The following is a 16,805-nucleotide window of genomic DNA, read 5'->3' as shown; positions in this document are numbered from 1 at the left end:
GGGGAGAGGGAGAGGGAGAGGGAGACCGGGGAGGGGAGAGGGAGAGGGAGAGGGAGACCGGGGAGGGGAGAGGGAGAGGGAGAGGGAGACCGGGGAGGGGAGAGGGAGAGGGAGAGGGAGACCGGGGAGATGCTCTGTCACTCACTCCCTCCCTCCGCCTCAGAGAGGTAGAGTGAGTGAGTGAGGGCGAGAGAGAGAGAGGGAGGGGGATGGAGAGGGATGGAGGCTGAGATTGGGGGAAAGGGTGTTGGACTGTTTGGGACAACACATGGGGAGGCTCTTTGGGCGATTAAGTGGAATTTAGAAGAGAAAGATGGAGGAGTGTAGGTAGAGAGTGTAGAGCGTTTGGAAGAAGAGAGAGGAGTTTGTGGAGAGAGACCAGTGATGTAGAGGAGTGAAAGAGGGAGAAGTACAGCTGGAGAGAGTCGGGGAGTGGTTTGAAGGGAGACTGCGAGGAGGAGAGTGAGGGGTGGAGGACGTGGGGTAGGCTGTGTGGTGTGGGGTAAACAAGCTGCAGGTTGGAGGGGCTAGTGTTAGGGTGGGTTGGATGGCATCGCTAGAATGGAAGATAAGAGTGCTGGTGTTGTAGGGGAGTGAAGATAAGGCTTTGAGGAGATGTGGCGCAGACTGAAGGCTGCTGTCTCTGGCCCCAGGGTCACTTCCCCTGGTCTGGTGCCATTTGGATCCGTTGCTGCTCATAACAAGTGTGAATGACTCTGTGGAAGTGAATAAGTGGGGTGAAGCACACAGCCACCAGTACGTCCCACCCAGCGATGGTCAGTGTCCTTGCTCAGTATTTCAGACCCAAAGGTATCTCTGGTATCAGTTACTCCCCCTTTCATTGGTGCAGGTTCAGACTGGCAAATGCAGTAAGTGCTATTACTGGGATCTACTGAATGTTTGCCCCCACTGGGCTGGTTGCTTGTGGCAACATTCATGAGCTTAGTCTTCATTTGAAAGGAATTTGAACTTGAAGGTCTTCACCTGGAGGCGCTAACTCTACCCATGACCCTCGACTTGGATTTTCAGGACTTGCATCAAATTGCAATGTCATTCAGCGTCTTTGTATTCCAACCTTATTTGCACAACAACCTAAAAATATCAAGGGCCTCGTTTCCGATGACTTAATCTTTTTAATCCAATTATTAGGAAAATGTTTTCATTTAGTAGCACAGTTTAGCTGTTTTAATGGCTCTGCGGTAACTGTGTCATTACAGTGTGGCTATCATTAATGTGGTTACGATGTCAACTGACAAGATGATTCCAGCCTGGAAATATCCCAATATCGATTTACCTCCCTCTCAGTGATTCGATGAAATAACAGCACCAGTGTTTAATGCTCAAAACTGTTGGAGCAGATAAGATGAAACTAAAATTGTAAGGTCCCCACTTGTAATTAGATTCATCTTCTGAGTGATTCTGAGAGAAGCACTAGCAGAGCGTTCCCACTCGCAGAATGGTAATATTGGAGTGCCTAATTGATAAGTTTGATATATTAGGACAATATGATTGTTTTATTCAGTCACTGCAATCATTAATGATCCTAAGGTATTTGCTCAGGCTGGTAATAGGGTCATCAGGGGTGGTAATGATCACAATGTTCAAATGTATTGAGTTTATTAATACCATTATTCATCTCTACTGTTGTATTTTCATTGCTGTATGCTGATTCTTTTCTGTTATTTATACTTATGGCTGCACTAAATTCTGTTGAAATCCATAATCTGGAAAACTAAGCAGTGACAAATATACAGCGGATATTAATATGTGTATTGAATGTCACGGTTTTGGAACTTTGTAATATATATTTTCATGGATTTGCGATCGTCAGTCACTCCTTGAGTAGGCCTTGTTCTGGCCCTGTCGTCTGAAGTGCACTTATTTGGCCTGATCTGTACAGAAACGGTAGTGTGACTCACGAATTATGACAGTGAATCCTTGCTCACTACAAATATATGTGCCACATGACAGGCATTCTCATTTTCATGCAACTGAAAGTTAAAGGCACTTGAGGGAACGGTAGATTATTGGAAATATTATTGGAGAACTAAACCAGAGACCCAGACTTAATGTTCCAGACTAGCAAGCTCGAGTCTTGCCATGGTGACTGGTGGAATTTAAATTCAATTAGTTTATAAATCCGGGAATAAAAAGCTGGTCTCAATCATGGTGATTGTGAAACTACTGGATTGTCGCAGAAACCCACCTAGTTCATGAATGTAGGGACGGAGCTCAACCGTCCTGGCCTGGTCTGACTTACGCAGACCCACAGCAATGTGCTTACCTTGTAACTGCCCCCTGAAATGGTTTACAAACCTGTCTGTTATGCAGGTAACTGTGACAGGAAAGTCAAGTAAGAATGAAACCAGACAGATCGCCACTAGCACCCGACGCATTGGAAACTCTCAGCAGTTTCTCCAGGTGACCATGCAAAGCCCTCCTCACTAACATGGAGGGAGTTGTGTTGAAATGGGAAGAATTAGCCCGCAGATGAGTCGAATGACCCCAATGGCAACAGGATCATACGTTTGAACTCTTGCGTGCCCTCTATCTCCATCAACAAACCTGGTTCTGTCCTGTCCCCTGGCAGCACATTTACCAGCACTGGTGGCAAAGTGGTATACAGTGAGATGGGAGTCCTTAATATAGACATCGGATCCTATGATGGCGCCCGGTTACAAAAATGGGCCAGGAAACCTTACGCCGATTACCACTTACTGTTTAGTCCTGCCAGTGAATGAATCAGTGTTGCTCAACATTGTTTACGTAGTGAGGGTAGGCAGGACACAGAATTAACTCTCGAGGGGGGGAGGATTTCAACATCTACTTCATGGAGTGGCTTTATAGCACCCCCAACTTGGCAAGCTAACCGGGTCTTGCCAGGTTGGGCCAGCGACAGATAGTGAACGGATTTGACAACTTGGAACTAGGCATCCATGAGGTGCTGTGGGCCATCAGCAACGGCAGGATTATATTCAGTGACAATCTGTAACCTTTAGGCCCAAGATATCTCGCTCTCTGCCATGACCTTCAAGCCAGGGGAGCAACCCTGGTTCAATGAAGGGGATAGGAATACAGGCAAAGGGCAGTCTGAGCTATAAAAAGGAATGGAGTCTGAACCTAATGAAGCTACAACACAGGCTAAACACTGATGCATGTGATGCACAGAACAAAGTGATCCCACAACAAATGGATCAGTTCAAAGTTCTGTAGTCTTGATGCATTCAGCAATTGTGGACAATTAAACAACTAACTGGTGATGCTCGCAGAATTAAGCACACCGGAGCAAAAGAGAAAGGTGAAGCAATTGCAACCAACTTCAGCCAAACATGTTGAGATCATGATCCATCTTCATCTCTAAAGGACCGGAGCATCAGAGATGTCAGTCTTCATCCAATGACAACTCCGATATTGAGGTCGTCAGTGATCATGTGCAGCAAGACCTAGACAACATTCAGACTTGGGCTGATACTTGGAAAGGAACATTTGTGCAATGACCATTTCCAGCAAGGGAGAATCTAGCCATCACCCCATTATGTTCACCATCACTGAATATCCTGTTACCAATATCATGGGGGTGAACATTGCGCGCAAGCTGAACTAGACTAGCCACAGCAAAAACAATGGTTGCAAGAGCAGGTCAAAAGCTTGGAATCCAGCAATAACAGTGCTTATCTCAGCAATCCTGACTTGTGCCCTGTAGAAGGAGGATAGGCTTCGGGGAGTTACGTGGTGAGTTACTCACTGCAACACTCGGGGAGGAGGTGGACAGCAAAACTGAGCTAAAGGGCTCAGAAGCAAGAGCAAGGTTGGTGGGGTGGGGTGGGGGGGCAGGTGTTGGGGAAGACGTGAGGTTTTCAGCGCAGTCACCTTCCCCGATGACTGAGAGTGGCTATGTTCAGATTCTTTTCAAAATACAGTCAACTTTCTACCCATTAGACCATTGTTCATTATGTTCCCTGATGGGGAAAGAGCCTTCTCACTTTGTTTGGCAGATTGACTTAAATGCAATCAAACTCAACTCCCATGAGTGGAGACCTTAATCCTTGAGGTTTGAGTGTGAGACTTTCAAACTTCCATTTTGAGCTAAATCTGCTCTGTGGATGGAATGTACTGATACCCGATCCCCTCTGGTGAGTTTCTCTCAGCAGCCTACAATGTTTCTGATTATACATAAGCTTATTTTAGATTGTGGTATAGTGTTGAGGAAAAAAAAAGACTTGAGCCGTGGGAGTTGACTCTTTTTTTGTAAGCTGAACCTAAAATTACTGAATTAGAACAAAAAACAGAGTAAATCCAAAATGCTTCATGGTTACAATGAGTATAAAGGTATTGAATAAGAAAATATAAAAGCATGCAAATAAGCAATGTTTACTTTAATTGAAAGCCATGTTTAAATTAGTTGTGACATTCTTCTTCAGAGAGACCTTCAATTCAGTTCATTTGATATAAAAGTGAAGCAAATAACTTCAAGCAATGTACAAGCTAGAGTGGTGGTTGACCTTGTATAAGATTGGGCCCCAAAACTTTGACCTAAAAATCCTTCACTTTGTCACATAGCTTCTACTAGTTTTGGGAGTGCAGTCTGTGGGAACAGTTTTGTGAGCTATTTTGTCATTTTAAAGTAAGACAAACCAGTTTCTAAAGCAAAGAACTGAGTGCTGGAAGTCTGAAACAAAAACAGAAAGTGTTGTTTCTGTCTGTGTGGATGATGTCAGACCTGCTGAGTTTATCCAACACTTTGTATTTGTTTCAGGATCAGTCGATAGACGAGGACAGGCACCCCTGCTGATTCAGGACCATGGCCAGCAACCAGCATTAAACCAACCTGTTCAGATGTTCTATGAAACACATCTGAAGCAGGCAGGACTTGAACCCAGGTCTTCTGGCTTAGAGGTTGGGACACTGCCACTGCCCACAGCAAACTCTTGAAAATGATGTTTTTTATGAGATACTTTTGATCAACCAATTCATACATGTTATGACACACCTCTGAAGCAGGAGAAAAGAGAAGCCAGGCTTTGCAGTGGTAGGAACATTACCACTGTCACACAAAAGTCTTTTGAGGAACCTGTCGAGGCTCCTCTCGAGCAGCTGGGACTTGAACTGGGCCTTCAGGCTTAGAGATACAGACACTGCCACCGTGTCACAATAACACTTCCTTCAGTGTTGTTATTGGCAGTTTCAATGACCATCTTGCATGAATATAAACCACTTGATTCTTTTTTCTTACTCATTCATTGTTGTCAAATAAGAGCAGTACATTTATGTGCACAGCCCCTCTATCAATCATGCCATCGCACTGCATAAATGACTCCTAACTTCAGCTATCTATTAAGTAACAATGTTATGTTTAACTCTCAGCTTGAACTGACCAGTAACAATATACCCGAGGCAACAGCAATAATCTTATTTTTCTTGAAGAAAGTCTTCAACTATCGAGTAACTCTCATACGAGCTATATCTTGAGCTGCACTGTCTCGATTCTCACCAGCTATGTCTCCAGTTGTAGCTTGGAACTGTGCCCTCTGCATAAACTTGTCTTTTTTGTTTGAAAGCATGTGTTTTTTTTTGTTTCAGCATTCAGCCATGCTGTCCATTCTCTGGATGGAGCCACACTGCGGAGTGACTTTGTGTCAGTGCTGGAGGAATTTGGCAATCACTACATCCAGGAGGCTCTCTACGGATTTGAGGAAACGTGCACCATTTGGTTTCCAAATCGTTCTGTTCAGAGACAGCTGTGGATGGAATATCAAGATATTAGCAAAGGTTAGTCTTGGAATCTTTCTTAAAAACAAAAGAGGCCAAGCGAGGATTTTGAGTGTATCAGGGTCAGACGAACTCCCAGTTGTTTGTTTAACACCTTGCGGTACACCAAGATTTGCATCAAGTTGCATGCCTTTTTCGAATATACACAAATCTTTGGAAGTAGAGCTGCATTTTTTCCAATGAATGTATGTCAGTTTCAATGTAATTACAAGAGTCAAGAGAGTGTTGTGTCAGCAGCTGCATGTAGCAATCGCTGTTTCCAAATGACCTTCTGGTTTGTCTTTAACAGTAGACAAAGTTAACTTCTGAGAGTATTGCGCTGTCTTTGGTATTGTAACAATATACATTGAGCATAATGTGGTCAGAAGAAAAAAACAACTGGTGAGTTCTGTGTGATGATGGAACTGTTTGCAATGGGATCTACCATAAGACTATGGAGAGCACTTGTATAGTGGTGGAATCCTCTTGCTGAATATGATATAGTATTACAATCAGACTGAGGACAACCGTGGGCGATCAAGAAATCGTGGCTATTTGGACTTGGCACTGCATGATGAATGATATTTCGCAGATTACATTTTATGACAGTGGTCTTATTGGGGGAAAAAACCTGTAAGTCCATGTTTCTATGTCAAAGAATGTATGTTTCTATGAAGCTCATTAATATAACATGATTGTGATGGCCTGTAACACTTTCAATGCGTTTAATTTGCTTATCTGAGAAATTCCAGTGTAAAAATCCATGGATAAATGAGCTGGTTTTGTGCCTTGTTACCTGCCAAAAAAGGGTGTGAAAGTTGATAGAGTACAATAAGCTCTTGTCATGTACATTATGTAGTGATTTATTGCGTGCCATTTTGAATAGACATTTTGAAACACCAGGCCTGGGAGTTATTTGGTTCAAAGGTGTAGTAAAGACTGAGGGAAATCTCTGGCCCCCTGTGACTTTTGTACTTTGTGAGAGTTTCTCAAGCAGATCAAACTGTATCTGCAGTGACAGTTAAGGTGAAGAATCAGCATCTTGGAAGGAAGGTTTCTGCTTTTACTGAAGCTTTTCATGGGCACCAGACATCTGAAGGCATTTCCAGCTAATTAGGAACTTCCAAAGTGTAGGTACTGCTGCAATGCAAGAAACACAGTGGCCAATTTGCCCATAGCAAGCTCCCACATGCAGCAGTGTGATAATAACCACATGATCTATTTTTGTAATATCGAGAAAACTTTATTTCCCAGGACCTTCGGGTTAACTCTCCTGCTGTTTGCTGAAATGGTATTGTGGGGGCATTTAAGATCTGCCTGATGTCAAACAAATCCATCTCTATTATTTCCTTCATGAAAAGGAGCAATTGCAATGAGCTAAAGATGATCTAGATCAGACTTTTTGTTGAACACAACGAGCTCCTGGTTGACCTAAAAAAAAAAAGCACCGTATGAGTGACAACTCAGGTCGACTTCAGATGAACACTACAGCGCATCAAAGACGGGGAAAATTACCTGGTGCTTTATTCTAGGAAGTAGTCAATCCCCTTCAGGATAGGGCCTTCTGATTTTGTCAGTGCACAGAGACAAAAGTATGTGACTCCAAGTGAGGCAGCAAAGAGAATCAGAGCAGCAGAAATGCGGAAACGTTTCAATTGTCCAACAGGTTAGAGGTTTTCCTGGCCTGTTTTACTGAGGATGAAGGCTGCAGGGTGGATGAGCAAACTGGTCATGCTCAGGGGAAGGGAGTGAGAAGGAATGCATTGGGAGTAAGGGACACTGTAGTGAGGGGCATTGATACTGCTCTCTGCAGCAAAGAGCAGGCAGCTCAATTTGTCTCAGAGATGGTAAGAACTGCTGATGCTGGAGTCAGAGATAACACAGCGTGGAGCTGGAGGAACACAGCAGGCTGGGCAGCATCAGAGGAGCGGGAAAGTTGACGTTTCGGGTCGGGACCCTTCTTCAGAAAATTGTCTGCCTGGTGCTAGGATTTGGGATGTTTGCTCAGGCCAGGAGAAAACCTTGTATTGGAAAAGGGATGAGCCAGTGGTTGTGGTCCATGTTGGTGCCTACAACAATAGTAACTGAACCAGGAATGTAGTTCTGTTGAAGGAATATGAGACGTTAGGTGTTCAATTACAAAGTGTAGGCATTCTGGATCGGTACCTGCAATTTGGCACATGATGAAAAGTGAATGCATGGCTCTAAGACTGGCATGGGCAGAGTGGATTCCAGTTCGTGGGGCACTGGAACCAAAACTGGGGAAAGTAAGCCCTGTACCATTGGGACAGTCTACAGGTACCTGTAGGAACGATAGAGTAGATAAAAACCGAAAGAACTGCGGATGCTGTAAATCAGGAACAAAAACAGAACTTGCTGGAAAAGCTCAGCAGATCTGGCAGCATCCGTGAAGAAAAAATTAGAGGGTTAAAGTTTTGGGTCCGGTGATCCTTTCTCAGAATGGTTCTGAGGAAGGGTCACCACACCTGAAATGTTAACTCTGAATTTTTCCTCACAGATACTGCCAGACCGAATGATAGAGTAGTGTTGGTTGGAGATTTTAATTCCCCGTGTTGACTGGGCTACCCAGAGGGTAAAAGGCCTGGAAGGGGTGGAATTTGTCAAATGTGTCCAAGAATGTTTACTAAATCAATATGTAGAGGGCCCTACTCTGGAGGGTACAACACATACACCTCCTCTTAGGAAACGAGGGCGCGCAAGTGACTGAAGTGTCATTCGGAGAGCACTTTGGGTCCATGACCATAACTCTCTCAGTTTTAACATACTTATAGAAAAAGATAGGACAGGTCTACAGGTAAAGGTGCGAAACTGGATCAGGGCCAATTTTGGGGCCATTAGACAGTATCTAGCAGAGGTCAATTGGGTGAGTCTGTTTGAAGGAAAAGGAATGATTGCCAAATGAGAGGCTTTTAAAAATGTGATTCAAGAGTCCAGGGACAGTACGTCCCTGTTAGGGTGAAGGGAAAAGCTGGCAGATTTAGGGATCCCTGGCTGACGAGGGATATTGAGGCTCTGGTCAAGAAAAATGAAGAAGGCATATATTGGGTTTAAGCTATCAGTCTCGAGTGACTCCCTACATGGTGATAAAAAGTGTAGGAGCACACTTAAGTGGGAAATCAGAAGAGCAAGACGGTATGTGATAGACCTGGCAGATAAGTTTAAAGATAATCCCAAGAGGTTCTAGGTCCTCTTAAAGGTCAGCATGGCCATCTATGTGGAACCACAGGAGATGGGGGAGATTTTTAATGAATATTTCTCCTCCGAGTTTACTGACGAGAGAATCATGGATGCTAAGGAAATAAGGGAAAAAAGTGGGGATGTTTTGGAATGCATGCACATTACCAGAGAAGAGATGTTTGCAGCCTGAGTTTGCATTAAGTTGGATAAATCGCCTGGGCCTGATCAAGTCCACCCTCGGACATTGCAGGAGGCTAGGGAAGAAATTGCAGAGGCCCTTGCAGAGATTTTTGCTTCATTTTTAGCCACTGGTGAAGTTCCAGAAGACTGGAGGGTGGCTAATGTTATTCCATTGTTTAAGAAAGGAAGCAAAGACAAGCCAGGGAACCACAGGCCACTGAGCCTGATATCGGTGGTAGTCAAGTTATTGGAGAGGATACTGAGGGACAGAATCAACCAACATTTGGATAGTCAGCATGGATTTGTGTGCGGAAAGTCATGTCTGACAAATCTTTTAGAGCTTTTCGAAGAGGTAACCATGAGGATAGGGCAGTGCTTGTTGTCTATATGGACTTTAGTAAGGCCTTTGACAAGGTTCCGCATGGCAGGCTAATCATGAAGGTTAGGTCACATAGGATCCAGGGAGAGCTAGCTAATTGGATTCAAAATTGGCTCAATGGTAGGAAGCAGAGGGTGATGGTTGAAGGGTTTTTCTCGGACTGGAAGCCTGTGACTAATGGTGTGCCACAGGGGTCGGTGCTGGGACCTTCGTTATTTATTATTTACATAAATTATCTGGATGTGAATGTACAAGGCATAATTAGTAAATTTGCAGATGATACAAAATTAGGAGGTATTGTTCATAGCGAAGAAGGTTATCAAAAATTAGAGGGATTTTGATCAGATAGGGAAGTGGGCTGAGGATTGGCAAATGGAATTCAATACAGATAAGTGTGAGGTGTTGCATTTTGGAAAGGCAAACCAAGGTAGGACTTGTACAGTAAATGTTAAGGTGCTGAGGAGTGTTGTGTAACTGAGGGACTGAGGAGTACAAGTACATAGTTCATTGAAAGCGGCGTCACAGGTGGACAGGTTGGTGAAGAAGGCATTTAGCATGCAGGCCTTCATCAGTTGAGGTACTGAGTGTGGGAGTTGGGACGTAATGTTACAGTTGTGTAAGTCGTTGATGAGACTGCTCTTGGAGTGTTGTGTACAGTTTTGGCCACCCTGTTATAGGAAAGACATAGTTAAACTTGAAACTGTGCAAAGAAGATTTACGAGGATGTAGGCCTGAGTTATAGGGAGAAGTTGGCCAGGATAGGACTTTATTCCTTCTGAACATAGGAGAATGAGGGTTGACATTATTGAGGTGTATAAAATCATGAGGAGCATAAATGGAATGAATGCATGCAGTCTTTTTCTCAGGGATGGGGAATTGAAAACTAGAGGGCATAGGTTTAAGCTGAATGGGGATAGATTTAAGAAGGACCTGAGGGGCAACTTCTTCATGCAGAGAGTGGTGCGTATATGGAAAGAGCTGCCAGAGAAAGTGGTTGAGGCAGGTACAATAGCAACATTTAAAAAGAATATTTGGATAGTTACATGGATGAGAAGGGTTTAGAGGGATATGGACCAAATGCAGACAATTGGAACGAACTGAGTGGGCACCATGGTCAGCACGGACCAGTTTGGGCCGAAGGGCCTGCTTCCATACTGTATTACTGTATAACTCTATAAGTCTATGACTCTAAAGAGGGTTATAAACTGAACAAGGGTTTGTTTGGGGAAAGAAGTGAAGGGATCAAGGTTTGGTAAAGGTAACAAATTAAGAGGCAGAGTCAACGTGGGACAAAATACCAACATGAACAATGAAGGTCAAAGAGTGTGAGAGAGGAAGGGAGACAAAGAAAAGAAAACTAATAATATACGAGCAGTCAAAAATCAAGATAACACAAAAATGGAAAGACTCCCCATCCTGTTGCACATAGCTCAATGGAAAATGAAAGTCAAATGGTGGCTGCAAGGTATTGAGAGAAGAAAAAATAAACCTAAAAAAGGGCATACCAGCAGCCAAAACTAGATGTGATAAAAATAACAAGAAAAACTAAATATCTGGACCTGAAAGTGCATAGCATTTGTAACAAACTCAATGTTTTGATTGTGCACATTAAAGTGAATAAATACAAAGTGAGAGCCATTATAGGGATGTGGCTGCATGATGACCAGGATTGTGTTGTTAATTTTGAGGGGTATGTTACATTCACAAAAAATAGGAAGCAAGGTAAAAGTAGAAGCATCGCATAGACATTAGTATTGCTACAACAGTTAGAGGTAAATTTGCTTCATAAGTTCAAGATCTAGAAACGGTTTGGCTGGAGATGAGGAATAGTAGGGGAAAGAAGTCACTGGTGGGAGTAATCGATAGGCTTCTGAACAAGAACTACGATGTAGAAAGAAGTATTCAATAAAGAAATACTGGGTGCTTTTGATAAATGAATCTACACATAGATTGGATAATTAGATTGGCAATTGAATCTTGGACAAAGAGTGATTGAATGCTTTCAAAATAGTTTCTTAGAGCAGCACATTCTAGAATGACCAGAGGGAAGGTATCAGAAGAGGAAAAGAAAGAGTTATTGTTCCTCCAGAGCACGAGAATGGAGAGTTCATGGTAACTAGTAAAGAAAGAGAAAATGTAACGTATTAGTATTTTGTTTCTGTTCTCACTGTAGAGGATGCAAAATACATCTCTGTACTATCTGTAAATCAGGAGGTTGAAGGAAGAGAGGAACTTGGTGAAATTACAATCACTACGGAAGTGGTACGTTGCAATCTGATGGAGCTGCGGATTGATGTGTTTCCAAGACTTCATTGACTTCATCCTTGGGTCTGAAAAGAGTTTATTGATGAGGTCTTGGGTGTGTTGGTATTCATTTTCCAAAATTCGATATACACTGGAACGGTTGATCAGACTGGAAAATAGCTAAAAATGAAGCCCTCAGTTCAACAAGGGGGAGGAGGGAACAGATAAAACAGGAAATTTTTGGCCAGTTAGCTTGACACCTATTATGGGAAGGTTTTAGAATCGATCACAAAAGTATTTAAAACTGAGAATTTGCAAAAAAAAACTCTCGGTAATCAGGGCGAGTCAACATGTTGTTGTGAAAGGATAATCTTGTTTAACCAATTCTTTGAAGTTATTGAAGGTATAAACTGCTGAGGATAAAGGGGAGCCTGTTGATACATTGTACTGGGATTCCCAGAGGTATTGATAGTTTCCATGTAAAAGCTTATTGTAATGAAGTAGGAGCTCGTAGTTTGGGGGAATATACTGGTATGGACAAAAGATTGGCTGGATGGTCGAAACCAAAGAGTATATTTCAATGAATTGTTGGATTAACAAGATGTGATGAGGGGGTCCATGCTGAGCTCTCAAATTTTCAGAATTTATATCAATGACTCTTTGGCAAAGAAAAACAAAGACATGGTGGCTCAATCTGCAGATGATTTACAGGTAGGTAGTAAAGTATATTGTTATATTGAAGGTGACATAAATGGATACAGACTTATAAATAGGTGAGTGGGCAATGATCTGGCAGATCGAGTATCATTGTTGGAAAATGCGAACTTGTTGGCTTTGGTAGAAAGACATAAAAGCAGAGTATTATTCAAGCAGTGAATGACTGTAAACTATAGAGGTGCAGAGGATCTAGGTGTTCTAATACACGAGTCACAAAGTTGGTATGCAGGTGCAGCAAGTGATTAAGGAAGCTACTGGAATTCTATTCTTTTATTGCAATAGGAATTGTTCATAAAAGCAAGGACATTACGCTTCATGAAATGGTGCATCATAATTTTCAGTTGTCCAAGTTTCATGTCATCTGATCTTGGAGTGCAGGGGACAATTTCAAAGTTTACAGATGGGAAGATTGTAAACTGTGAGGAGGACAGTGTCGAACTCCAAAAGGACAGTCCACAGTTTGGAGTGGGGGTTGCTAAAGGAGACTGCAGGAGCAGAGGGACCCGAGTATGTACGTACACAGATCGTTGAAGCTGACAGCACAGACGGAGAGCAGTTAACATAGCATGCAGTAACCTTGGCTGTCTTGGTTGTAAAATGCTGGAAGACATCTGTTGACTGATAATTTCTGTCCCCAGTCTGTGCTAAGGTCCTTTGTAAAAGTAGTCGAAGTTCATCCATGAGCAAAAGGATAAACACGAACACTATATCTGTCTAACTTCCTCCTATGTTGCACGCCATGTTAGCACATCGGTGAACTACATTAGTCAAGCAGCATGGAAGTTATATATTCCTAATTGCGTAGTAATTTTCTTGTCTCATTTACCCATTCCCAATCACCCATTTCATCCTGACTAAGCAGACGCAATAAAGCTGCCTTGGAAATTGAAATTACTGACTTTCAGCTCATCGCTGAAATTGAAGTGCAAAACAGTTGATAAACTTGACGATTTATAAAGGAATCTAAATACAATGCAAAACAGAAGATCTTTGATTAAAGACACCTTCATGCATAAAGGAAAGCAAGAAAGTATCAGTAATATCAATAGAAGTAGCTTAAATAGCGAACTGACTTTTTAAGTAAGCTTCCCAACAGTTTTGTTTTCATTTTGCATTTGTGAGTTACAGCAGTGTTTTTAAAAATAAATCTGGAGCAGGTAAACTCAGCATGTAGTGTCTGTCTCCCCCACAGTGTCTTCTATTGTGTCTGAGGTGCCCTTGCAACACGCTAATGACCTTCCTTGTTGATCTTTTGCCTCCTTAGATTTTAAATGACAAGAAAATGACAGTTTATACAAAACTGCTTCACTGAGAGTGCTCCAATGCCTGTTACACAGTACTATCCATCAAGTGGCTTGCAGTTATATAGCTGTAATTTATTTGGTGCAGCTTTCTAAGTAGGATTTGAGGGAAAGGGACACTTGTTCAGTGATTCCCGCCAAGCGCTCTCTGTTTGGTTCCATTCATCTTAAGCCTATAACGTATTTATTGTGACATTTAATATACTTTCAAGGATACATTACACATAATAGATTTTTAAGTTAAATTATGAGTCTGTGCGTGTCAGACATAAATATTTCTGCATTTTATTGGGTCTTGAGCATCACTTATGCATGGGAAGAAGAAAATTCAATTAAAGAACTCCGTCGTCTTGCCTGAGAGATTCTGTCCCAAGCTCAGTCTGCGAGTGCCCGCATATCCATGCGGCTGAAACAAATCCATTGCAAGGGGCACCTTGGGGCCATCCATCCTCTGGCACTCACCGAGCTTTCTGGAGTTGGATTGAAAGCAAAGTCCTGCGACAATCTGAAACCGAAACAGAAAAAAAAATTAGTGGAGCAACTTGTGGAGAGAAGAAACAAGAACCCCATGCTTCTATTCTGATAGAACCCCTCCTCAGAATGGATGTACTGTGTTCACTCTGCTGGGGGTACTTTATTTCCTTTATTCATTAATGGGACGAGGACGTTGCTGGCTAGGCAGCATTTATTGTCCATCCCTAATTGCCCAGAGGGCAGTTCAGAGTCAACCACATTGCTGTGGGTCTGGAGTCACACATAGGCCAGACCAGATAAGGAGAGCACATTTCCTTTAGGGAAGGAAGTCTGCCATCCTTACCTCGTCTGGCCTATATGTGACTGACTCATCACTTTAGATCCTAGCAATGGGCACTACTGCAACTGTGGGCATGCTTTGGGCACTAGTTTACTGAAGAGACTGCAAACTAAATTGCTCATTGATTGGCATTGAGGTGCTGTTGGGGCTGGACGAGGAGATAGTTTGATGATGGAGGAATTGACCCCATGGATGTTTTAAATTGTTTTTATTTGTTTCCTTTTTCTAAAACAAAAATGAAGGTTTGTTCTCTGTCTTCTGGAGTCCGGGTTGGGAGCATGGCTGATATCCATTCTCCACCACCAACCGAACCCTCCCCAACAAGGTCAAGTCATTTGTGTGCTGAGTAGTATTCCTACCGATTTATATAACCATTGATTGGGAAACTGTAAATGTGGAAACTCACAGCTTTGGAATTTCTTTACTTAATCTCAATCCTCATCCTTGTCCCTCCCAGAGATGGCTGGCAAAGGACACTCTACTCCTTACAATTCCCCACAGAAACTCTGATGTGAAACCAGGACTCGGCATGTCCTGTGGTTGGCTCAGTGGCTCAGCACTGCTTCCTCACCGCTCCAGGGACCTGGGTTTGATTCTGCCCTCAGGTGGATGTCTATATGGAGTTTGCACATTCTCAAGATGTGCAGGTTAGGTGGATCGATGATGCTAAATTGCTATAGTGTCCAGGGGTGTGCAGGCTGGATGGATTAGCCGTGGGAAATGGAAGGTTACAGGAATAGGGTGGGGGGTTGTGGGGGTCTGGGTGGGATGCTTTTCGGATGGTCAGTGTGGACTCAATTGCCCGAATGGATTGCCTCCACACTGGAGCGATGCTATGATTCTGTCCGTTTCTTTCAGTGTACCCCATTTGGAGGTCATGATGAGAGTCTGCTGGATGGGCTTAGCTTTACACCCTCGCTGCCTACGACAAGTGGCACCTAGGAGTGCACCCATTAATGCACAAGTAGACAATATCTATCATCATGAGGAGCCATGAAATCAGCTCCTGCAGAGCTGCCCCTGTAGTCGAATAGGAGTGGTTGCTTCTGTTCGTCCGAGAGTATTAAATAGCAACAGTGATTCTGTCCAATTTTATTGGGAACATCGCTTGTCAATGCAACGGTTCAGTCTTTTGATTCCTGGGCTGAGACGAGACGTGCACAAGAAATAACAACTCCGATTAACAAGGAACTAAAGAGAGATGAGATTAGTGAAGGGAAGTGAGTGCCATTCCTTAATGGTTCGAGTACTTCTCTTGTAAGTAGGTGACCCATGTTTCGAAGCCCAGTTGTGCCTTTAAAGAGAAAGTGTAGGGAATGTGACTAATTGAATCACTTTTCCAACAAGGCTGCACAGACAACGACCTCCTCCTGTGCTGGAGAACTCTGTGATAAATGTTGATGAATATTTAGAGTGAAAGACTAGGTCATGAAACAAAGACCGAAGCAATGAGATGGAAAATGCTTAAGAACAGCCATTATTATACTTCCAGAGTCCGTGACACCCAGATGCATAAACCCGAGTGCAAATTCATAGACTGTATTTTTCTTGTTTAAAATGAAAGAATGATTTTAATCTCTGATGCAGCCTGAAATGTGGTGTCGACGACTCGTGAGTATTAACTTGGTAACTGTTTTACCCCAGCCAGGTCTGGAGTCAGTAGCTGAAGCCATCTCTTAAAGCGACTTCATTAAAATTTGCAAAATGATTCACAGCATTGTGCCCAGACCTCGAAATTGAAACTGGTGCGCGGGATGGCTAGGAGGAAGAGTTCAGATGCTAATACGCATCTAAGAAATTGATTTTATGCTGTATTTTCACTGTCTTTTTGTTGGTGTCTTTCATGAGCTTTTGTGGCAGTTGAACCAAATTATTACCTTTTTGCTCCAGCACCATTACTAGTTACTGTGGAAGCTGTTTAAACTGACATGTTTATGGATTTCATGCTGCCAGACCTATCAGACTGATGCAGTTGTATTCTATGATGCCCCACTATATCCTGTACATATACCATTCCCTCACTTTAGCGTGCACAAGATCAGTTAACATGATCCTCTTCCTCAAAGTTCACCAGCAGATGCTTGATCGCACCAGCGCAGAATTAACACACACAGTTCTTCAGAGGCACACATACAATGACATGTGAATTAATCCATAAGGTAAAGAGCATGTGGTGAGAAAAGAAGGAGCACCAATATGCTGACCATCATCACATGCAAAGACT

The 16,805-nt window shown here is 42.9% G+C and overlaps 1 protein-coding gene across 1 annotated transcript in view; it reads left to right on the top strand.

Annotated features, from left to right (window-relative positions):
* Window positions 1-16,805, top strand: part of astn1 (astrotactin 1) — a 1,993,575-nt gene that overhangs the window by 1,674,296 nt on the left and 302,474 nt on the right. The window contains exon 17 of the mRNA XM_048602275.1: window positions 5,581-5,769. Coding sequence (XP_048458232.1) covers window positions 5,581-5,769 — 189 coding nt within the window. The remainder of the gene's footprint in view (window positions 1-5,580; window positions 5,770-16,805) is intronic.

The sequence above is a fragment of the Rhincodon typus genome, chromosome 10, assembly GCF_021869965.1.
Source record: "Rhincodon typus isolate 14 chromosome 10, sRhiTyp1.1, whole genome shotgun sequence".
Classification (NCBI taxonomy): Eukaryota; Metazoa; Chordata; class Chondrichthyes; order Orectolobiformes; family Rhincodontidae; genus Rhincodon; species Rhincodon typus.
This window is presented reverse-complemented; position numbering and strand designations above follow the sequence as displayed.